General features: G+C 36.1%; 2 protein-coding genes and 5 non-coding genes across 7 annotated transcripts; 5 read left to right on the top strand and 2 right to left on the bottom strand.

Moving 5' to 3' along the window:
* Positions 1 to 7,232: 7,232 nt before the first annotated feature.
* Positions 7,233 to 7,304, top strand: TRNAP-CGG. Its single transcript has one exon. It is a non-coding gene; the product is annotated as a tRNA-Pro (tRNA).
* Positions 7,305 to 10,277: 2,973 nt separating this feature from the next.
* On the top strand, positions 10,278 to 10,349 carry TRNAP-UGG. Its single transcript has one exon. It is a non-coding gene; the product is annotated as a tRNA-Pro (tRNA).
* Positions 10,350 to 10,699: 350 nt separating this feature from the next.
* Positions 10,700 to 10,771, top strand: TRNAP-UGG. Its single transcript has one exon. It is a non-coding gene; the product is annotated as a tRNA-Pro (tRNA).
* A 750-nt stretch (positions 10,772 to 11,521) lies between these two features.
* TRNAP-UGG lies at positions 11,522 to 11,593 on the top strand. Its single transcript has one exon. It is a non-coding gene; the product is annotated as a tRNA-Pro (tRNA).
* A 546-nt stretch (positions 11,594 to 12,139) lies between these two features.
* On the top strand, positions 12,140 to 12,211 carry TRNAP-UGG. Its single transcript has one exon. It is a non-coding gene; the product is annotated as a tRNA-Pro (tRNA).
* Positions 12,212 to 14,095: 1,884 nt separating this feature from the next.
* LOC109164140 (sugar transporter ERD6-like 5) lies at positions 14,096 to 19,821 on the bottom strand. Its single transcript, XM_019312927.1, has 18 exons — positions 19,481 to 19,821; positions 19,306 to 19,368; positions 18,610 to 18,699; positions 18,451 to 18,510; positions 17,989 to 18,054; positions 17,826 to 17,891; positions 17,669 to 17,744; positions 17,286 to 17,350; positions 16,868 to 16,960; positions 16,706 to 16,786; positions 16,533 to 16,617; positions 16,427 to 16,470; positions 16,273 to 16,335; positions 15,940 to 15,999; positions 15,811 to 15,861; positions 15,675 to 15,734; positions 15,446 to 15,560; positions 14,096 to 14,424 (listed from the first exon to the last, which is right to left on the bottom strand). Exons 1-18 carry the CDS (start codon positions 19,628 to 19,630, stop codon positions 14,294 to 14,296), a joined length of 1,419 nt encoding a protein of 472 aa, XP_019168472.1. The 5' UTR covers positions 19,631 to 19,821; the 3' UTR covers positions 14,096 to 14,293.
* Positions 19,822 to 21,735: 1,914 nt separating this feature from the next.
* LOC109164040 lies at positions 21,736 to 22,563 on the bottom strand. Its single transcript, XM_019312792.1, has one exon. It carries the CDS (start codon positions 22,561 to 22,563, stop codon positions 21,736 to 21,738), a length of 828 nt encoding a protein of 275 aa, XP_019168337.1.
* Between the last annotated feature and the right edge of the window lie 1,924 nt (positions 22,564 to 24,487).

Raw genomic sequence — 24,487 nt, forward strand, 5'->3', positions numbered from 1 at the left:
CAAAACTAAATTGCATAATTTAAACCATAATATTATGCAATTAATTTAATTATATGCATAAAACAAACTCAAAATGTGAATATAAAATCAAATATTCATACTCAATCAAAGTGGGCATCACAATCCAAAACAATAATGATAAAAATGTTACGACATATTGATTCCTCAGTTCAAAAATGATAATCGTTATTACTGTAATAACAATTACGTGACAATCATAATTGAACAATCAATTTCCTCAATCGTAACCTCTGACATTTAATAGCAATAACTATAACATTATCATCATTAACACATATGGTTTGGATCAATAATGAAATGGTTTCAAAATTATGATTTCAAATCATACTATCAAAATCCAAAACAAATGATGATAGTAACGGCACAAAACATTGATCAATCGGTTCAAAAACCAATAATCGTTATTAGTATAATAATTATAATAATTATTACATAACAGTAATAACAGAATAATCAATTTTCTTAATTGTAATCGAACAACATTTAATTATAATAATAATAATCATCATTATTATTAAATGTTACATAATATCATCATTATTACCATAAAAGTTTTGGACAAGCAAATTCAAAAGAATTTCAAAATATGATTCTTAACATCATAATTTAAATTATTATGACAATAATAAAATAATATTCAATTGTCATAACCATATGCTTTTCCAAAAATATGATTCAAAATCATACTCTATAAAAAAATGTCAAATTATGGCAAAATTGCAAGAAATTCATAACTACAATAACTAGCCATAATCATCACATGACATATATTATAACAATTAGGAGACTTAAAAATGGAAAAACAATCACCAAAACCGCAAGCCTTTAGAAAAGTTTCTTTCGGATAATTTTTACAACTTAATAAAATTAAAATCCAAAAATTATTAGTTGAAAAAATATAATAACCAACATTTTCAACTGTAATGAGTCCAGCTAAAGGCATAAACAAAAGCGGTTTAAAGACAAAATATTATTACCATTATAATAATCAATTAGAAGAAATGATATTAAAAAGCATATAACATCATTTGAAAACTTAATCAAATGCTGCTACCAAAGATGACATGTCATGTCGATTCTTAATCTTAAGATATAATACATACCACCATAACAGCAATGAATATACCAATTTTATTGCTAGCAAATTAAATAATAATGGTAATAAATTAATAAAAAGAAATTTGACTTATCATAGGAAGGAGGATTAAATTACCAAATTCCATTTTTCCTTTAATAACGGAATAATCAAGCATAATTGAAAGTCAATTTCTTAATTTGAAGGCTAAATAAACGCTCTGACTGGAAAACATGCGTAGAAAAATTAGGTATTAATTTAATTTAGAAGAGTACATACCTCTTCGTTTTACATTTGCTAAAAACAGTGACCATCCAAACGCCAACAATCAACCATTGAGATGCAGCGCCAGGCCGGAAGATTGTAGCGGTCATCCATCTTCTAATTTTCATAAAAGAAGCCGCTTTCTGCAAATTCTTTACATCTCCTGCCTCTACTTGCGACCCATTGTCTCCTCTTAGCGGGATGAGGAAACGCAGTAGCAACCACGAATGCATGTGATGTGTTCGGAAAATTGCACGGGTAACGGCGGGCTGATAAACCCAAGCAGAATCCTATTGGATCCTGCAATCCAACAAAAATTGGCGCAGTAAACCAACACCCAACAGTGTTGTATATGTACGAACGAAATCCAAAGCAAACAGGCCAGGGATCGTCGCCACTGCACCCTCCATCTAGCCGAACCAAGTGGTTCACATTCATACGCGCCAGACAAAATTTGGTAAGAGAGAAAGAGGCGACTGCCATGGGGAGAGAGAGGTTGCTGGAAGGGAAGCCGATCGGAGCCAGCACCACCGCTCGCCACCGTCACCCGAGACCCAGCATCCCATTCCTCTGCCTTCTTTCTCATCAAAACCACCATCGACGGCATCGCCTTTACGAAAACGGAAGCAGCGAGGTCGCCGGCGTTGCCTGAAGGAGAAGGGGAAGCAGCGACGTCGCTGGGAACCAGCTTCGCCACCGCCGCCTGTCCTCTACGCCGGAAAACCCAACGCCGCCGACAAGCCTTATGGCAATGATGTAATTATCTCCGTCGTTGTTATCCCTACGACGCCCAACAACCGTCACTGGAGAAAACGGTGAACCGGCGATTATCCGAAACTCATGCGCAGTCACCGGTGAGTGGCCAGAACGGAGAAACAAAGTGAAGAAGATAAACTCTCCAGTGATTCCGTGAAAACTCATCCAGCAGGTTCCATTTTTATTTTATTTCAAAAATAATCATTAACCAAAATAATTTTGGAAATATATAAATATATATAAAGAACAACACAGTATATATATATATATATATATATATATATATATATATATATATATATATGTATATATACTTCCATAGCAACAGAGATACTGCGAACATAAACATATATAATGCATAATATATAATTCAAAATATATATCTTTTGAAAATTTATCAACTAGGCAGAGATTAAACATGCTCTGATACCAAATGTCAGATATACACACAATTCGAACACATGTGATAACCTAACCTCATAGCGGAAGCATAATGATCTAGCAAAACTCCAGTCATAGTTGATACTTTGTTGCATTGCATTGTTGCTTCAAGAACTCCAATAGATTAAATTTTTGTTGTCTACCATTATAATCTCCTGTATGAACTAGATGGTGTAGTTGTAAAGCTGCCGCAGGAGCAATGGGAGGACCATGCTTAAATAGCCTACATGCCATCATTATAGGCTAAGTAACGGAAACCGTTACTTCCGTTTCAAACCACAACATAATGGCCATAAATGGCCTATTAAACTTGCGCCACTTAATAGTGTAATTATAATGAAAATGTTACATTGTTTTCTTTGTATATAATTATAGGGAATGTGTATTACCTTCTTGAGTAATTGTAGGGTATTACCTTCTTGAGTAATTGTAGGAAGCATGGTAAGACGCAAGGAGTTGGCTAAGAAGGCTAGACATGGCATTACCGGTTCAAGCCGAATACAGGAGCAAGAAGAGAGTTCGAAAGTCAAACCACTCCAACAATTAGAAGGAGAAGAGAAACATTTAGGTCCTGGTTACCAAACAATTTGAGACATTTGTGCCTGGACACATTTAAAGTTGCTTGCATTTTATTTTCGTACTTTTACTTTCTTGCAATTTACTTTTCTTGCATTTTAAATTTTCCCTAATCATCATGAGAGAATGGCTAGTTAGAGAAATCTAGTTTCTTCCAATGTCTTTTGTTTTAAGTAGTTTCATTTTAATGTTTTTTTTATTATTATTCAAGTAGGAGTAATCCCGTTACTCCATTGCACTTCCTTATTTTGTCTCGCACATATGCCACTAACAATGTTTTGAAGCTAGTAGGGCAAAGAGAATTGGATGTTACATGGCTTGCAAAAGGGAATTGTGCTACACATGGTTTATTTTCTCTATCCCTTACTTTTTAAAAATGCCTCAGTTTTTATTCCTAAAGTGTGGAAAAGCAGTTGGCACACATTCACTAGCGCACATATCTCATTCACATAGATCTTTTGTTGTCACTCCCCAAGTCCCAGAAACACTTCTAAAGTGTGGAAACACGCCTAAAGTGTGGAAAGGGACCCTTCTTTTGCTTTTGACCCGTGCTCCTTTTTCCACCTAGTCTTCAAAGTAACATCGATGACGATGTTTATTTTAAAGTGTGGAAAGGACGCACTTTGTGCTTTAATAGCTTTTGTTGCTCAATTGGTCTAATGGTGCTTGATTGATGAGTGTGTTTGATGATGGAGAGTGCGTTATTGTTCATATCATGTTGAAAGTGTGCTAGTCATGTACCTAAAATGTTTAATTCTTGAAATATCTATTGGAAGTTACCTCTTTACACCATGTGAGAAATGCATAGAGCCAAATAGGGTTATGTCTTTTGTATACTTGCATGTTATTCACCTCTTATTTTGTTTGGACCTTAGTCAAGGATCTCTCGAAGTGGAAGTGTTTACCCCTCAACTTAAGAAATATAATTGAAAGCAAGGCCGGAAATGAACTAATATTGGTAAGGTATGAGGCAAAATGTGAGCCTTTGGTGAGAATTCAGAGTAAATCCCCAAATCCCTAGAAAAAGGCATGAGGGGGGTTGAAGTGAAATGAAGAAAGGGTAAAAGGCAAAGACCAAAAACATTGTCCACTCCTTGAGATAAGAAACGAGGTGAGCTGTCTCGCTAGGATTTGGGGCAAATCCATTGCACTGTCTTCGAAAAAGCGTAGAGCTCTACATGAAGTCGGTTGTCCCAAGGGCGATATCCTAGGAGATGAGAAGATAGAGTGGAGGTGAGCCACCCCGCTAGAAATTGGGCACCCATAGCACTGACCTTCGAAAAAGCATGGAGCTCTATGTGAAGTCGGGTCGCCCGATAACGATTCTAGGGGATGAAAAGAAAAGAGTGCACGCCTAAGCCGATTGGCGGAGAACGGTCCATACGAAACCTTCACTTACTTTATGCACATGGCCTTGGCGTATAAGGGTGGATGTTTGGTTGGAGTGTGCACATCGTTCCCACTAGTTGGATCGGCTTAAGGCCCTCAGAAAATAGTGCATGCATGATAGATGGTGTGGAGAGTGTGTTCCCTTTTATGCTTAACTTTATCCTTTTGCTAGGGGTTTTTTACTTCCTCCATATATGCCTTGAGTTGTATAATAGGGCACATGGTATCACACTTGCTTCATGATATGGGGGATTTCACCTTCTCTGTTGTTTTGCACGTTCCTCTTGATTCACCATTTGATTAATTGAGTTTGCATAAAGAGTATCTTTGTAACTTATCATTCTTGAATTGAAATGATAGCTTGCTTAAGGACACACAAGAATAAAGTGTGGAAACTGTGATAAGTGACAAAGATGTTACCTTTTGTGGGGCATTTGGGAGACATATTGTGCTATAATTGGAATCCTTCAAGCCTATTACATGCTTAGAATGACTTACTTTGATAAAAGATATGAGCAAGGACTAATTGTGATTGCATTTGTGGAAAAGAGCAAAACATTGTCATTTTCAGGGCATTCCGGGGACAGTTTGGTAATTTGAGCATATCTTGAGCTAGTAGTGTCCAAATGATGTAATCCAAGTGGTTAATTCGGAGTCGTTCCCATCCACGCATCATCCCACATGCGTGGGACGATTAGTTGATTGGGAACAGAAAAACCCACGAAATTTCCCACGAAATTGGGAAATAGTGGATGGTGCAGTGGGAGGAAATTTTAGAATATAAGCAAGGGCTTGTGGTGGGATTGTCCATCTATCATCTATCACCAACAATGTTGAAAAAATCGCTAGGCACCCTCTAGGCGCCTGGGGACCGCCTAGAATGCCTAGGGCACATAGGAGGCCGACCGCCTAGCGCCTAGGCGCGATTTTTGCAACACTGATCACCAATCTTCCATTTCATTTTCCCAATTAGAGTTTTGTTGATTAGATTAGATTTTTTCTCTCTCTAGATTCTAGGTCATCTCTAGCCAATCTCTCATTGTTGAAGACTCTTGGAGAAGAAGATTGACAACCTTCAATTCAAGAAGCAATTGTAGAAGTAATCAACTATTGCAATTGGCTGACAAAGAGCTCAAATTGGAATGCCCATGCAGAATAGTTCTTGCCATTAAATCGAACAAAAAAAAATGTTCAGATCATTCCAAAGACACGATTCAATCATAAACAAGAACAAAGAGAACATGTCCAAAAAAACATAATAGTAGGATACGAGAGATACAAGATCAAAAACACTAAAATCTTGGAACAAGACAAGGAACCAGACACATGATGATCTCAGAATTTTGGCTCTAATACCATGACAAAACATGACAGAAAGAGAGAGTTTTTGAAATATTTTTCTATATTTTTGCTGGTCAAAATTATAATATATATATAGACAATGATAAAAATCAAATCCTTAAACAAATTGCTTAAACTTAGGCTAATCTAATCCCTTAAACATGGGCTCTAGCATACGAAGAGTTAGAGTAGTGATTACAGCAAGAATAAACACAATAATTATGGAAAATCTTTGAGACATAATCAAGGGATATACAGATGTATAACAAAATAAGGAAAGAAGAATATATTGATACTAGATGGGTGGATCATTGACATAAGATTCATTATTAGTATACTGAACGTTCATTTTTTGTACATTGAATGTTCATGTGAAGGGACATTTTTAGCTACACTTCCAAAAAAGATGAACTTTCAATACATTAAAAATGAACATTCAGTATACTAAAAGTGAACATTTATTTATGATCCACATTGCAGTGTAGACCATAGTCCATAGTATAATTTGCCAACATTACAGTTCCCATTAAGTAAATATTGCATTCTAAGTTAATTGGGTGTTTGGTTTAGTGGTATGATTTTTGCTTGGGTGCTAGAGGTCATGAGTTCGATTCTCACAACACCCCTTATTCTTTTTAACCATACAACAAATCACATATACTCTCACTCTTTCATCTCAATATTTAACAAACTAGTGTTTAGACTTTAGTTGCACAAATGCTCAATGTGGAACCAACAATCAATTGGGTGTTAGGTCTAGTGGTATGATTCTCGCTTTGGGTGCGAGAGGTTGTGAGTTTAATTTTCATAACACCCCTCATTTTTTTTACTTCGCAACAAGCGACACTCTTATATATACTCAGCCAGCCGTCTTTCGCTCTTTCATCTCAATATTTAACAAACTAGTGTTTAGACTTTAGTTGCACAAATGCTCAATGTGGAACCAACAATCAATTGGGTGTTAGGTCTAGTGGTATGGTTCTCGCTTTGGGTGCGAGAGGTTGTGAGTTTGATTCTCGCAACACCCCTCACTTTTTTTACCTCATAGCAAGCCACGCTCATGCATATACTCTGTCAACAGTCTTTCACTCTTTCACGTCAATATTTAACAAACTAGTGTTTAGACTTTAGTTGCATAAATTCTCGAAGTGGAATTAATAATTAATTGGGTGTTTGGTTTAGTGGTATGATTTTTGCTTTAGGTGCAAAAGGTCGTAAGTTCGATTCTCATAACACTTTTCATTCTTTTTAACCATACAACAAAACACACTCATGCATATACTCTCACTCTTTCATCTCAATATTTAACAAACTTGTGTTTAGACTTAAGGGATTACTCAAATGCTCAATGTGAAAACAATAATCAATTGGGTGTTTGGTCTAGTGGTATGATTCTCGCTTCGGGTGCGAGAGGTCGTGAGTTCAATTCTCGCAACACCCCTTAATCTTTTTACTTCGCAACAAGCGACACTCTTATATATACTCAGCCAGCCGTCTTTCGCTCTTTCATCTCAATATTTAACAAACTAGTGTTTAGACTTTAGTTGCACAAATGCTCAATGTGGAACCAACAATCAATTGAGTGTTAGGTCTAGTGGTATGATTCTCGCTTTGGGTGCGAGAGGTTGTGAGTTTGATTCTCGCAACACCCCTCACTTTTTTTACCTCATAGAGCGCCACGCTCATGCATATACTCTGTCAGCAGTATTTCACGTCAATATTTAACAAACTAGTGTTTAGACTTTAGTTACATAAATTCTCGATGTGGAATTAATAATTAATTGGGTGTTTAGTTTAGTGGTATGATTCTTGCTTTGGGTGCAAGAGGTCATTAGTTCGATTTTTGCAACACCCTTCATTCTTTTTAACCATACAACAAATTACACTCATGCATATACTCTCACTCTTTCACCTCAATATTTAACAAACTAGTGTTTAGACTTTAGTTCCATAAATTCTCGATGTGGAATTAATAATTAATTGGGTGTTTGGTTTAGTGGTATGATTCTTGCTTTGGGTGCAAGAGGTCATGAGTTTGATTCTCATAACACTTTTCATTCTTTTTAACCATACAACAAATCACTCTCATGCATATACTCTCACTCATTCATCTCAATATTTAACAAACTTGTGTTTAGACTTTAGGGATTACTCAAACGCTCAATGTGAAAACAACAATCAATTGGGTGTTTGGTCTAGTGATATGATTCTTGCTTCTGGTGTGAGAGATCGTGAGTTCAATTCTTGCAACGCCACTTAATTATTTTACTTCGCAACAAGCGACACTCTTATATATACTCACCCAGCCGTCTTTCGCTCTTTCATCTCAATATTTAACAAACTAGTGTTTAGACTTTAGTTGCACAAATGCTCAATGTGGAACCAACAATCAATTGGGTGTTAGGTCTAGTGGTATGATTCTCGCTTTGGGTGCGAGAGGTTAGAGTTTGATTCTCGCAACACCCCTCACTTTTTTTACCTCATAGCAAGCCACGCTCATGCATATACTCTGTCAGCAGTCTTTCACTCTTTCACGTCAATATTTAACAAACTAGTGTTTAGACTTTAGTTGCATAAATTCTCTATGTGGAATTAATAATTAATTGGGTGTTTGGTCTAGTGGTATGATTCTTGCTTTGGGTGCAAGAGCTCGTTAGTTCGATTTTCGCAACACCCTTCATTCTTTTTAACCATACAACAAATCACACTCATGCATATACCCTCACTCTTTCATCTCAATATTTAACAAACTTGTGTTTAGACATTAGGGATTACTCAAATGCTCAATGTGAAAATAACAATCAATTGGGTGTTTGGTCTGATGGTATGATTTTCGCTTTGGGTGTGAGAGGTCGTGAGTTCAATTCTCATAGCACCCCTCAATTTTTTTACTTCGCAACAAGCGACACACTTATATATACTCAGCCAGCTGTCTTTCGCTCTTTCATCTCAATATTTAACAAACTAGTGTTTAGACTTTAGTTGCATAAATTCTCTATGTGGAATTAATAATTAATTGGGTGTTTGGTCTAGTGGTATGATTCTTGCTTTGGGTGCAAGAGGTCGTTAGTTCGCTTTTTGCAACACCCTTCATTCTTTTTAACCATACAATAAATCACACTCATGCATATACCCTCACTCTTTCATCTCAATATTTAAAAAACTTGTGTTTAGACATTAGAGATTACTCAAATGCTCAATGTGAAAACAAAAATCAATTGGGTGTTTGGTCTAATGGTATGATTCTTGCTTTGAGTGTGAAAGGTCATGAGTTCAATTCTCACAACACCCTTTAATTTTTTTACTTCGCAACAAGCGACACTCTTATATATACTCAGCCAGTCGTCTTTCGCTCTTTCATCTCAAAATTTAATAAACTAGTGTTTAGACTTTCGTTGCACAAATGCTCAATGTGGAACCAACAAATAATTTGATGTTAGGTATAGTGGTATGATTCACGCAACACCCCGCACTTTTTTTACCTCATAGCAAGCCACGCTCATGCATATACTCTGTCAGCAGTCTTTCACTCTTTCACGTCAATATTTAACAAACTAGTGTTTAGACTTTAGTTGCATAAATTCTCGATGTGGAATTAATAATTAATTGGGTGTTTGGTCTATTAGTATGATTCTTGCTTTGGGTGCAAGAGGTCTTTAGTTCGATTTTCGCAACACCCTTCATTCTTTTTAACCATACAACAAATCACACTCATGCATATACTCTCACTCTTTCATCTCAATATTTAACAAACTTGTGTTTAGACTTTAGGGATTACTTAAATATCAATTGAGTGTTTGTTTAGTGGTATGATTTTCGCTTCGGGTGCGAGAGGTTGTGAGTTCAATTCTTACAACACCTCTCAATTTTTTTACTTCGCAACAAGCGACACTCTTATATATACTCAGCCAGCCGTCTTTCGCTCTTTCATCTCAATATTTAACAAACTAGTGTTTAGACTTTAGTTACACAAATGCTCAATGTGGAACCAACAATCAATTGGATGTTTGGTCTAGTGGTATGATTCTCGCTTTGGGTGCGAGAGGTTGTGAGTTTGATTCTCGTAACACCCCTCTCTTTTTTTACCTCATAGCAAGCCACGCTCATGCATATACTCTGTCAGCAGTCTTTCACTCTTTCACGTCAATATTTAACAAACTAGTGTTTATACTTTAGTTGCATAAATTCTCGATGTGGAATTAATAATTAATTGGGTGCTTGGTTTAGTGGTATGATTCTTGTTTTGGGTGCAAGTGGTCATTAGTTTGATATTCGCAACACCCTTCATTCTTTTTAACCATAAAACAAATCACACTCATGCATATACTATCACTCTTTCATCTCAATATTTAACAAACTTGTGTTTAGACTTTAGGGATTACTCAAATGCTCAATGTGAAAACAACAATTAATTGGGTGTTTGGTCTAGTGGTATGATTCTTGCTTTGGGTGCGAGAGGTCGTGAGTTCAATTCTCACAACACCCCTTAATTTTTTTACTTTGCAACAAGCAACACTCTTATATATACTCAGCTAGCCGTCTTTCGCTCTTTCATCTCAATATTTAACAAACTAGTGTTTAGACTTTAGTTGCACAAATGCTCAATGTGGAACCAATAATCAATTGGGTGTTAGGTCTAGTGGTATGATTTTCGCTTTGGGTGCGAGAGGTTGTGAGTTTGATTTTCGCAACACCCCTCACTTTTTTTACCTCATAGCAACCCACACTCATGCATATACTCAGTCAGCAGTCTTTCACTCTTTCATCTCAATATGTAACAAAATAGTGTTTAGAATTTAGTTGCATAAATTCTCGATGTGGAATTAATAATTAATTGGGTGTTTGGTCTAGTGGTATGATTTTTGCTTTGGGTGCAAGAGGTCGTGAGTTCGATTCTCACAACACCCCTCACTTTTTTTTTTAACCATACAACAACTCACACTCATGCATACTCTTTCATCTCAACATTTATCAAACTTGTGTTTAGACTTTAGGGATTGCTGAAATGCTCAATGTGAAAACAATAATCAATTGGGTGTTTGGTCTAGTTGTATGATTCTCGCTTTGGGTGTGAGAGGTCGTGAGTTCAATTCACACAACACCTCTCACTTTTTTTTACCTCGCAACAAGCGACACTCTTGTATATAATCAGTCAGCCGTCTTTCGCTCTTTCATCCCAATATTTAACAAACTAGTGTTTAGATTTTAGTTGCACAAATGCTCAATGTGGAACCAACAATCAATTGGGTGTTAGGTCTAGTGGTATGATTCTCGCTTTGGGTGCGAGAGGTTGTGAGTTTGATTCTCGCAACACCCCTCTCTTTTTTTACCTCATAGCAAGCCACGCTCATGCATATACTCTGTCAGCAGTCTTTCACTCTTTCACGTCAATATTTAACAAACTAGTGTTTAGACTTTAGTTGCATAAATTCTCTATGTGGAATTAATAATTAATTGGGTGTTTGGTCTAGTGGTATGATTCTTGCTTTGGGTGCAAGAGCTCGTTAGTTCGATTTTCGCAACACCCTTCATTCTTTTTAACCATACAACAAATCACACTCATGCATATACCCTCACTCTTTCATCTCAATATTTAACAAACTGGTGTTTAGACTTTAGTGATTACTCAAATGCTCAATGTGAAAACAATAATTAATTGGTTGTTTGGTCTAGTGGTATGATTCTCGCTTTGGGTGCGAGAGGTCGTGAGTTTAATTCTCACAACACCCCTCAATTTTTTTACTTCGCAACAAGCGACACTCTTATATATACTCAGCCAGCCTTCTTTCGCTCTTTCATCTCAATATTTAACAAACTAGTGTTTAGACTTTAGTTGCACAAATGCTCAATGTGGAACCCACAATCAATTGGGTGTTAGGTTTAGTGGTATGATTCTCGCTTTGGGTGCGAGAGGTTGTGAGTTTGATTCTCGCAACACCCCTCACTTTTTTTACCTCATAGCAAGCCACACTCATGCATATACTCAGTCAGCAGTCTTTCACTCTTTCATCTCAATATTTAACAAACTAGTGTTTAGACTTTAGTTGCATAAATTCTCGATGTGGAATTAATAATTAATTGGTTGTTTGGTGTAGTGGTTTGATTCTTGCTTTGGGTGCAAGAGGTTGTGAGTTTGATTCTCACAACAACCTTCACTACTTTTAACCATACAACAAATCACACTCATGCATATACTCTTTCATCTCAACATTTAACAAACTTGTGTTTAGACTTTAAGGATTGCTCAAATGCTCAATGTGAAAACAATAAACAATTGGGTGTTTGGTCTAGTGGTATGATTCTCGCTTTGGGTGCAAGAGGTCGTGAGTTCAATTCTCACAACACCCCTCACTTTTTTTGGTTTTACCTCGCAACAAGCGACACTCTTGTATATACTCAGTCAGCCGTCTTTCGCTCTTTCATCTCAATATTTAACAAACTAGTGTTTAGATTTTAGTTGCACAAATGCTCAATGTGGAACCAACAATCAATTGGGTGTTAGGTCTAGTGGTATGATTCTCGCTTTGGGTGCGAGAAGTTGTGAGTTTGATTATCGCAACACCCGTCACTTTTTTTTTACCTCATAGCAAGCCACACTCATGCATATACTCAGTCAGCAGTCTTTCACTCTTTCATCTCAATATTTAACAAACTAGTGTTTAGTATTTAGTTGCATAAATTTTCGATGTGGAATCAATAATTAATTAGTTGTTTGGTTTAGTGGTATGATTCTTGCTTTAGGTGCAAGAGGTTGTGTGTTCAATTCTTGTAACACCTTGGGGCTTTTTTTTTTTTTTTTGGTGTAAACCACGCATTGTGATTCGGGCCTTTCTCTGTCCGTTTAACGGTCTAGGGAGGCACAGAAGCTGGCCCAAAGAGAATCGTCACTTGTGGGAATCGAACCCTGGTTATCCCAAAATTCTCCCCCACAAAGAGATCTCATTTGCCACTTGAACTACCCTGTTGGATTACTTTAGGGCTTTTTAGCTCACAGCAAGCCACACTCATACATATACTCAGTCAATTGTCAACCATCTACTTCTTTCTTGTCCCCACCTGAGAGGACATGTAGAATTATTCTTGTCCCCACCTGAGAGGTCAAGTAGAATTTTTTATTAGCAACTCTCTCTCTCTCTTCAGAACACATGCGCACATATGACCACCAATTTAAAAAGAGGATCATTGAAATAGTACATCGAGAAGGATTTACCAGAAGCTCATTCATGCAAAAATGAGCAGTTTCCAGTGAGCAACCTCTTACAAATATATTATATATAGTGGAGTAATTAAGCCTTTTGAGTTTTGAATCAGTTCAAAACATATATTTGTAGGTCAGATATGACATCTGTGACTAGTGAAGACTGAAGAGAATGGCTAAAAAGCAACAACTCAAATCAATGGATTGAACAGAATATTGAAATGGACATAATGCAGAAATACTTTCCTATGCGTAAGTTTTGACTTGAAGCTCACTTTAAGCAAGTGAAAGAAAAAATAATAATAATAAATCTTTTAGCCACTACTACAAAAATCACTTACAACGTGGTCAGTTTAACGTCGATTTTGTAAAAAACCAACGTTAAAACTTTAAAATAATTTCGATTTTTTTAAAAGACATATAACGTTGGAAAAAAAATGACGTTATATGTCTTAAAAAAAAAAGAAATTAAAAATTATACGACGTCGGTTTAATATATAACCGACGTCATAATATATTAATAAAAAAAAATACTATACGACGTTAGGCTCATTTACGAACCGACATCGTATAGTTTTATAATTTTTTTTTATTAATGATACGAGTCGTAACTTTTATTTTTTAAAAAAAAATATATTTAAATATACAACGTCGACTGCTATATAGCCGACGTCGTATACCCTAAATTTTGGGCGCATTTCAAATAACAAAACCTCCGCACTTGTTCTTCTTTGCAAAGTAAAATTGACGATAATTATGAAAATGTCACTATATTTTTTTAAATCTAATTTGATTCATCCGAATTTTACATATATATTGGTTCTTAATTTTCTCGTAGGGACATGTTCTCATGGGGCTATAAGCCTCTGTGTGTGTGTGTTGGGTGGGAGGGGGTTCTAGGCGAGTTTTGAAAATATATATATATATATATATATATATATATATATATATATATATATATATATATATATATATATATATATATAATTCACATCTAACCGTGAGGGTTTAATTTTTTAAGACACATCATCCACTATCACCCAAAAACGCGATCTATACGGGGTGAATTCATGTGAATATCCACAAGGCTGATTGAAGTTATCATCCCTATGTGCTATGGCATGAATTATCTTATAAGGATCTGTTTATGCTTATATTACAAAAACTTAGGCTGTAAATTTATTGCATTTTGATTACAGAAACCTGTGCTATAAATTGATTATATAAGTAGCTCATTCTTCTCTTGTAAATGAATTCATGGATGCCTGAATTTCTTCTAACGTCCGTCCTTTGGTCTCCGGAACCAATTTGGCGACGAAGAGGACAGTCAAACCACATACACTTGCAAATATGAAGAATGTTCCTGAAACAAATTTCCCCAAATTCTGAATACAAACTAACATTTTCTTATATACTTTTTGCATTTTCAATTTGAGTTAATTTCACTTTCCAATCCACAACTTATTGTGTGGACCATAACAAAAACTATATTTTTAATATATTAAAAATATATTATTCGTGTAGTGAATATACATCATACAAAATAATGTATTGTCAGTACTCAAATAATGTACTTTTCCTAAATATAATGTATATTTTTAATATACTTAAATTACATTATTTGTATATTGAATGTATATTATTTGATAGTATGGTTCACATAATTGTGTAGATCATGGTCCACAATAATAATTGCTTTCAATCCGTCCCTTGATTACAGGTGATATTCCACTTTTGGTCCGGCAAGTAAGATTACGCAGGAGTGGCCGATTTGAATATCACTTTTAGTTGATAGACTAAAATGAAATTAGTTATTTCTCTTGTTTATAATTTGGGATAAGGTCTAAATAAGACTTCAAACTATTCAGAAAAAGTCAATTACACCATCAAGTTGCAAAAAACTTGAAAATAATTATAGAAATTAAAAAAAAAAAAAAAAAAAAAGTGCAATTAGAACCTTTTTACCTACACTATTGTAAATAAGGTTTTTACATGTGATTTTCTTTGTATACATGGATGTCACGTCAACATAACTTCTATTTTTTAAAATAAAGAAAATTATTTTTTAAAAATTAAAGCAATCTATGTGGCATGCATATATAAAAAAAATACATTTATAGGTAAAAAGGTTCTAACTGCACTTTTTTAAGAGTTCGAGGGTTAGTATAAAGTTTTTTTGTATTTCAACGGTACAATTAACTTTTCATAAATAGTTCGAGACTTGTTTGGCCCTTCTCCAATATAGTTTTGAATCATTCTTTCAAAAGGTTGAACCCTAACCCTAAGAGTCCCCCATACCCCGGGCCCAACGGAGCATGTGGGAGGATGTAACAATACCTTAAATCATGGGAAGAGAAGAGAATGATGATGAAAAAGAGCAATACCTTGAGAAGTCCATTGCATAAGGAAGTTGAATGAGTATGAGATAATCCAAGAACCAAACCAGTTTACCACTGTCACAATGCTGCCTGCCAAACCTTTCAAATTTATGGGGAATATCTGCAACAAACAATATGAAACAAGTACATATTTAGTTCAAGTTCAATGACCATAATAGTTATGAACATTCTGCATATATTTCACAGAAAAGTTGAAGATTTGTGAAATGCATACCTCGGACATTAAAACCCACGGGATTCCTCCCATTCCTAACGAGAAAGATCCCGTAAAAACCTGAAAGCAGAATCACAGATAGATGAATAGACAACGTGTTAAGAATTGGCAGAACGAGGGAGTGAAACCACATTACCAGTATGCCAACGAGCGCCAAAACTGGGCAATATTTCCACTCTAGGAGGTCCTGCACTTGAAGAATACAATATATCAATAATGGAATTAACTATAGGATATGGTATATGGATTAGTCACAGCAATGCACCTGTAATAAGAATGACAATCCAATAAGGAAGCAACCCAAGCATGTTCCCGAAGCAGAAATCTGCAGCGTTCATAGGATCAAAAGCGTATCACTACGCCAAAAGCTATAGCTGGTAGCGAAGGCGCAACTTTATTTTCTTATACCGCCATCATATTTTCGAGAGGCAGGGTACTGGACTTGGCCCTTTACTGGCCTCCGCCCAACAATCCTCGTAGCCACCAATTGCTGGACTTGGCCTGTTACCGCCTCGGCCCGACAGTTATCGTGCCAAGTCTCGATTTTAACCAATAATAAAAAATATATATATATATAATAACACCTTTGGAATCATACCATCAGTAATGGACGCCTTCCAGACTTGTCCATAAGGAGGACTCCTACAACAGTCATAGGGACCTGAAGATGACACCAAATGATGTGAAAATCGGTAGAGCAAAAAATGGCGGGTGGGCGAGAAGCTTAACAAATAGATGGTTTAGACGGAAACCTGTACAACCACCATCGATATCGTTCCAATCCTACCCGAGAAACCTGTGAGGGTTTAAGGATTAACACACTAATTCTCGTCAACTTAAGTTTCACTTACTGCTTACCTGCAGATTCAAAAATCGAGCTTGCATAATAGGCAATCGCATTTACACCTCCAAATTGTTGAAGTACCATTAGGCCAACTCCAACCTGGATGATGTGCTCATGAATCATCTGAAGGAGAACGAAAATAAACGTGGTACAACATACATGCTTCAACTCGATTAGAAGGCCTTACAATGAGAGAATGAGCATATTTCCTTTGGAACAAATCGATTAAATTAGACTCGGACAGTTGTTGAAGGGTTTCTGTATAACCCTGCCAAATATACACAAGCAGAATAAGAAAGCAATGATCGATACATGCAATACGTCGAATACAATCAAGTTAGAAAAATACTCGAATTTCAGAAGCTTCTTCTGAAATATTGACATTCTCTCCCCTAAGCTGCTTTAAGGATGCTTCACATTCTTTCCACCTACCACTTTTAGCCTGTAAAAAAAATAAAAATTAGACATTATAAGCTTGTAACAGCTACACAGTTGTTGCTGAAAGCAATACGAGTGACAAGTTATCTGTCAGAAAATGCAGTTCATATTTATGTCGAAATTGTTTCAATTAAACCTATGCTTTTTCTTCAATATATCATCCATAAAACACCTACTTACAAAAACAAAAGAAAAGAAACAAACAAATATATATATATATATATATATATATATATATATATATATATATATATATATATATATATATATATATATATATATATAAATATTGTAAAGTTGTATTTTCCTAAATTTTTCGTTCAACTTACCAGCCATCTAGGAGATTCAGGAATGAAAAGCAAGCCCAAGAGCTGAAGTATAGATGCAAGCATTCCTGGAATGACGTTAAAAAAGGCCTAACATTCCTCTCCTTTGAAAACACACACACACACACTCATATGAGGAAATGGGGTAACCCCGGCTAAGATAGCTAAGGATACAAACTTGTAACCAGAAGGTCACGAGTTTGAATCCCAACCTTCTTGGTTTGAGCCGGTCAGTCATGGGCAGCCTAGGCTGGTTTACCTCTTTGTGGTCTTTTGCTAGCTAGGGTCACAAGGTGGGGTTTACCCAGTGCACACCCTCGGGTAGAAACTGTAGGTTTCCCTTGTCACACCAAAAAAAAATGGAGAGCAGAGTCAACAGAAATTACCAATAACAGCGAGTGGGCGCCATGCGATGACGGCTCCAACAAGATATGTTACTGATACACCACAACATATCATCAACTGGAGCAACAATGACATTTTTTAGCCTCGAAAGTTAGAAATTCAGTGTGAACATCAAAAATCCAGAATTGTATTTGTTACCTGATTGACATTTGTAAAAGCACCACGGAGATTCTTAGGTGTTATTTCTGCTATATACACAGGAACCTGCATATAAATGCATAAGAGAAATTCTACTTACTCCAAAATAGGTTTAAAAAAATAAAATAAATAAAATAAAAACCGGAAAATACATTGCATTTACCACATATGAAAGAACACCAATTCCAAATCCAATTAATAGCCTTCCAATGTCCAGCCACCAAGCATTCTGTCAAGAATAGGAAAAGTAGCACTATAAATTCATTTGACACAAAATTAAGTAATGCAAACTCGGCATTCAAAAAAAAGTAATGCAAACTCTTCTCTTCTTTTCTGAGTTCAAAATGTGTCAAAAGACATTTCAATCAGGACAAGAACTTTATGCTCAGTAAAAAACTAAACTGTTAGGATCAAGCGCTTACCACTACGCCAAAAGTTATAGCTCGTAGCGAAGACCCAACTTTATTTCCTTATAGACTACCATCACATTTTCGAGAGATAGGGTGCTGGACTTGGTCCTTCACCGGCCTCCAATCGACAATCCCCGAGCCACCAATTGATGGACTTGGCCCTTTACTGGCCTCCGCCCAACATAAACCATTAAATGAATGAAGAGGTAGAATACCTGACCAAATATAATTGCAAGCCATCCAACAAGGCCAAATAACTCTGAGAACCCCATTGCCTGCATTATTCAATAAAAAGCTAATCACGAATACCTTCAGCTCTAACTTATAACAATGTATATATTCCTAGATGTTTAAGAAACAAAATTGGAACATACTCCTCTCCTTGCAAATAGATCTGCTATTTTGCCGCTCATAATTGCGCCTAGCATTGCTCCAATTGTTAAAATAGAACCAAATAAGGAATACTGCAAAACATAGCCAATCGAAGATGATGCAAAGAAAACCAAATAGAGAAAAATTCATTTAACGAAGAACAAGAACATAATTTGTTTAGTGACCAAAAGCAAAGAAGAGACTCAAGCATTAGATCGAGATTTGAGAAATACCTAGCTACATAGGTATTCTTGGGCAGTTATATTTTTCCTAACAGTAAGCATTTTTATTCACTATTCTGAAATGAACTAAACTGGTTCACATTAAGCATTACAGTGAAGCGTAACACTTATCATCTAATAGATCTAAAGTTCAAGATATCTAATACTAACAACAAATACCAACCATTCACTTTTGCAAAGTATCTAACCAAAGAGGGAGCTTTTATACTATACAATTCAACCACCCTTTAGATATCAATTCAAATGGGTCTACTTAGATATCAATTTCTCATTCACCCATTATCTGTTTTGAGTGTATAATCAATTTTTTCGTCTCACTACGAAAAACTCGAATCCACCCGACTCAAATTAAGAGTGGACCCACTTATATTTGTACCACATAATAGCAAATAACTACTTAAATTGTCATTTTAGCTAAAATTTCCAACAATATCTGCTAGTAAATATTGGGCTCACCTCAGCCAAAGAGAGGCCTAGATCATCTATTATCCCAGACTGAGCTGGTGAAGAAAATCCCACCTGTAATTGGGCATAAAACAGACGTTGACCTCTGATAACTTGTTGAAATATGCAAATATATCTACACAAAGAAGAGAAAGAAATTGGATAAAACAACAATTGTAATACTCACAGCACAACCAAAAACGAAAGAACCTGCGACTGCAACCAAGGTGCTTAGCACAAGTACAACGTTGGGTCCTCGGCTTTCACTGGCTGGCAATCTCGGAAGCAGAGGAGTAACACCCAACCCCTCTTCTTCTGAGCTCTCTGTTTTCGCCATTGCCAACAAATTCACTATCAAGATGGAAATGATTTTTTTTTTCTCCTACTGCTTGGGTTGGGTGTTGGGTATTGTTGAGATTTTGAGGAAAAGGAAAGGATTAAGAAAAGAGCATTGATGACAAATTTGTACTGCTACTTTTGTCGCTACTCGCTACTGCTAGCCTGCTCGCTACTGTTAGTTACAGCAGAGGAATTAAAAATACGGAGTAGTATATATAGCGTTTTCCTATTACAGAGCATTGTCCAAATGATTACATCATTAAAAAAAAGTGTTATTTGTACAATTTCCTAAATAATTGTGATGGATCATGGATGCCTGGATGGTGTGGGTGAAGTCTCAAAATGTTACCATCTTTTTTTCATCCGAAATAAGATTTGCGTTGTTGTTGTTATTGTTATTATTATTATTATTATTATTATTATTATTATTATTATTATTATTATTATTATTATTATTATTATTATCTTTTTTTCATCCGAAATAAGATTTGCGTTGTTGTTATTACTATTACTATTACTATTACTATTACTATTACTATTGTTATTATTATTATTAGAGTTAATTTCCAAAATAGTCCTCCGACTATGACATTTTCTCAAATTGGTTCCTTGACTTTAATTGCACGCAAAGTGGTCCTCCGACTATTAAATTTTAAGTCAAAATGATTCTCCGTTAGTTTTGGTGTTAAGTGGGTGTTAAAATGAATGGTAAAACTAGTAATTCACGATTTTCACTATAGTCAAAGGACCGATTTGAGAAAAGTCATAATCGGAGGATCATTTTGAAAATTTTCTCTTTATAGTTCAAACATGATTTTGTACTCATTTTGATTAAAATGGGTTGATCTTGTACTTATTTTCATTTTCTAAATAAACAATTTTTTTACTTTAATTGTTAGCTAGAAAATAATTTTTTTTAAATAACTTAGAACAATAATTTTGATTATTAACCTAGTACTTATATATAGTTGTACAAACAAACATTAACTTTGGATTAACTCTTTATTATTCACGAATGCTTGACGTTATGTATTTGGATTTTGATTTTCTATGATCATAAATAGGCATACATATAATGACAAAACTATTGTGAAAAATTACAACCAAATGGACAACAGACATATATAAACCATTGCTTAAAAAAAAAAAAAAAAAAAAAAAAAAAAAAAAAAAAAAAACAGTTAACTACAAATGGAGAAGAAAGATAATAAAAAAATCATTGTCTATTACAAAAAGACAATATTGATTTATAGGGGTAGAACAAAAAATGTCGTTTAGTGGAGGCAAAAAATTTTTTTTTAAAAAAATAATTTCAAAACGTGATAAAAAATATTTATAATAAAATATGAAATGGTTGGAATAAATTGTATATCATCACTATTAATATTATATTCATAAATACTTTTTAATTTAATTAGATCGATTCTAAGTATTTTATATTAATTTAAATACGATAATACACAATTGAAACAATAACTCTGCAACCTGGAAAGCCGATAACAAATGTATAGTCCGATGAACATGCCTAAAACAGAAAATCGAAGCTTTTTTTTGCTTCAAACCTCGGTATATATATAGAGTTAATACAAAGTTAATGTTAGTTTGTAGAGTAAATTACCAAAATGGTCCCTCGACTATAGTGAAAGTACCGACTTGGTCCTCGACTTATTTTTTTGACCTATTCAGTCATCAACTATTTAATTTGTAACCCATATGGTCCTCCGTCTGTTTGGGGTTAACTCGCTGTCTATTATAAGGGCAAAATCGTCCTTTCACTCACCACTTTAAGGGCATTAGAGAACTTTCATTACTTTGAAGATAATGATGCTTAACAGGGCGTTTGGTTGGGAGTAAGGAATTAGGGTGGAAAGGAATTGTAATTCGGTGAGAAAAGAATAAGGTGAGAATAAAATAGGAATTCAAATTACATTTTTTTTTTGAAAGGAATAAGTAAAAATTCAATTAAAGTAAAGGTTCAATACAAGCAGGAACAGAATGAGACCATATAGAAGGACCAGTAGCAGAATGAGCAGCTCTAGCCATAGCATGAGCTAACTGATTCTCTGATCTATGAACAAACTGAATAGACACAAATGTAAAGTGTCATCTAAGGACGCGGCATTGCTGGATAACGCAACCCGCACTGGAAAAATCCAAAAGAGAACCATTAAAGAACTTGCAGGCGGTTTGGCAATCAGATAGAACCACCACATTCGAAAGCCGTCGTTCATAAGCCCACGAAAGAGCCTCCTTAATCGCGATAGCCTCTGCCAGGTGGGCATCCTGTACACACCGTATTGGACCATTCTTCACCGCAACATAATTGCCATCACTGTCCTTTAGGACAACTCCATAGCTTGCTAGGCCATCGTTCGGGAATACAGCCGCGTCAACCAACAAAGTGAAAGCATCATCTGGGACTACTGCATGAGTTCGTGCGGCCGAATTTAGAGCTGAAGCAGATAGGCGGTTCCCAGTAAGGGGCTGCCAACTTTCCAGTATTCTAAGAGCTTCCATACTAGCAGCTGCTGCATTCCAATTCTTTTGAGACCAAACCACACAGTTTCGTTCACACCAAATACACCAAAGCCTAGCAGCACATTGGATCATAACAATTTCATCTCCCATTAATGTTCCTGCTAGCCAATCTCCAAAATCCTCATCACCTATAGGCATCAAACAATTTGGAAGAGATTGCCAAAGAGCAGCAACATGGGTACAATCACACATTAGATGCCTCAAAGATTCATCATAAAGGTGACAGAGGGGGCAAATGGTGTCCACCTCAACATGACGACTCGCTAACACAGACAAAGTGGGTAGAACTCCATGCAAACACCTCCATAAAAAATTCTTCACATTAGGCGGGATTTTCAGTTTCCATATTGTCTTCCATGCTGTCGACGTTGTCCCCGTAACGTTCTCCTCCATCAGTAAACGATAGCCTTGTTTCACTGAGTACATACCTCGTATGTCCCCATGCCAGCACCACTAATCTTCAAAGGTAACTGCAACTGGTATTTTCATGATAAGATCAACATCCCTTGGCTCAAATATTGTAGACAGAAGGTCCGAATTCCAGTCATTTAAGTTTGGATCAATAAGATCACTCACCTTCATAGCTGGATGGTCAATAGTAGCAGGTGTGTGTATAAATGGATCAGTAGTGCAAGGCAGCCAAGGTTGATTCCAGACAGTGGTTGATATCCCATTACCAATTCTTCGATAGAATCCTCTTTTCAATACCTCTTGGCCTGCTAAAATAGAACGCCAACAATAGCTAGGATTGGCTCCAATGTTAGCCTCCATAAAATCAGAATGTGGGTAGTATCTAGCTTTATATATTCATGAAACCAAGGACTGGGTATTTGTTAGGAGGCGCCATCCTTGTTTAGCCAATAATGCTATATTAAATTTATGAAGCTTCTTGAATCCCATTCATCCATTTATTTTAGGATCACACATGCGACCCCAAGAAGTGATGAATAGAATTATTGGGTAGGGAATGAAAGAAGTGATATAAAGACTAAAATGTCCTTGTGTAATAATAATAGTAGTAATAATTAAGGGTACTTTTGTCATTTCATCCTTTTTCCTTTTCCCACAACCATGAATTGCAATTCATAGGGGGTGCCCATGAATTGCAATTCAGCAAAAGGAGGGAATTGCAATTTTGTTGAATTGCAATTCTGTTCCCCTCCAAATTACGTCCAAATTCAACTATAGCCAAATTACGTCCAACCAAACAAGCCATAAGTCCGGTGGGGTTTTGCACCAGCTTGGGAATCGAAGGCCACATAATCGGCGGCGGTGAGAAAGTATGATACCGGAGCAGACAACGTTGTGGATGTACGTATCGTTGACGCCGCGGGGAGGGTTCTAGACAAAACTGCAATGGGAGAAGACCTGTTCTTGGCAAGCAGGGGCGGCGACGGTGAAAGCTTCAGAATTCTACTCGCATGTAATACGCAACTAAAATACTCTACAAAAGGCTGAAAATCGACGAGGATTTCCACATCGAAGTGGCCTTCACGGCGGTGAACTCAACCTCTGTCAATGGCAAAAGAACAGTACAAAAGGCATATAGAGCCCTGTTTCTGGGGCAGATTGTCACAACCCTGAGATTTGAACAAGAAAAAAATAAGCAGAGATAGAGAAAAAGAAGAAGAAATAGGTAGAGAAGAGAAGAAGAAGTAGGTAGAGAAGAGAAGAAGAAATAGGTCTAGGGAAAGAGGAAAGGAAACTAGGTTTTCTGATTTCAATTTCACAAAAAGCATAGGAAAATATCTTACAAAACTTCAATATATAAAGACAACTATCCTAATGCTTCCAATAATCCTTCTAACAAACTGCTGTTTTCTCCGCATCTGACCCTTCGTGCTGTCTCAACCGCCAAGGTCCAACGACGTCGTTCCGTGATCATTTCAAAACGGCTTCCACGGCTAGCTTCATGCGGCTTCATGTGATGTAAGTTATTAACGGCTAATAGATTCATCTACGAACGGCGACGTATTGGTCATCCGACTTTCATCACTTAGCTTCTTATAAGAATTCTTCCTCTTCTGGTCAGTAATTTCCATTCCCATCTTCATGTTTCCCTCTCTCCGGTCAAGGGTCATGACATTGCCTTCCCCTTCAATGGATCCTTGTCCCCAAGGATCATGTATGTAGATACTGAACTTTTTAAGGGCAATTGAGCATCATTCTCCCATGTAGCAGCTAGCTTCTTATGTTCCAGTGTGATTTGAAAATAGCCAACCATCCGCAGTCACAAAAAGAAATAGATTAGCAACAATACATTTGGCTTCTTTGGCTCAACCCTCCCTCTGGAACCTCTTCTATTTTCTAGGACTAA

This window comes from Ipomoea nil, unplaced genomic scaffold (assembly GCF_001879475.1).
Source record: "Ipomoea nil cultivar Tokyo-kokei standard unplaced genomic scaffold, Asagao_1.1 scaffold3056, whole genome shotgun sequence".
Classification (NCBI taxonomy): Eukaryota; Viridiplantae; Streptophyta; class Magnoliopsida; order Solanales; family Convolvulaceae; genus Ipomoea; species Ipomoea nil.

Excerpts from the sequence above, each read along its gene's own strand:
- LOC109164040 (XM_019312792.1), bottom strand. The coding sequence starts at position 22,563 with ATGGAGGAGAACGTTACGGGGACAACGTCGACAGCATGGAAGACAATA.
- LOC109164140 (XM_019312927.1), bottom strand. The coding sequence starts at position 19,630 with ATGGCGAAAACAGAGAGCTCAGAAGAAGAGGGGTTGGGTGTTACTCCT. Across the intron at positions 16,961-17,285 it reads CTGAATCTCCTAGATGGCTG|GCTAAAAGTGGTAGGTGGAA; the intron begins GTAAGTTGAACG and ends TTTTTTTTACAG. Across the intron at positions 15,561-15,674 it reads CGTGGGTTTTAATGTCCGAG|ATATTCCCCATAAATTTGAA; the intron begins GTATGCATTTCA and ends TGTTTGTTGCAG.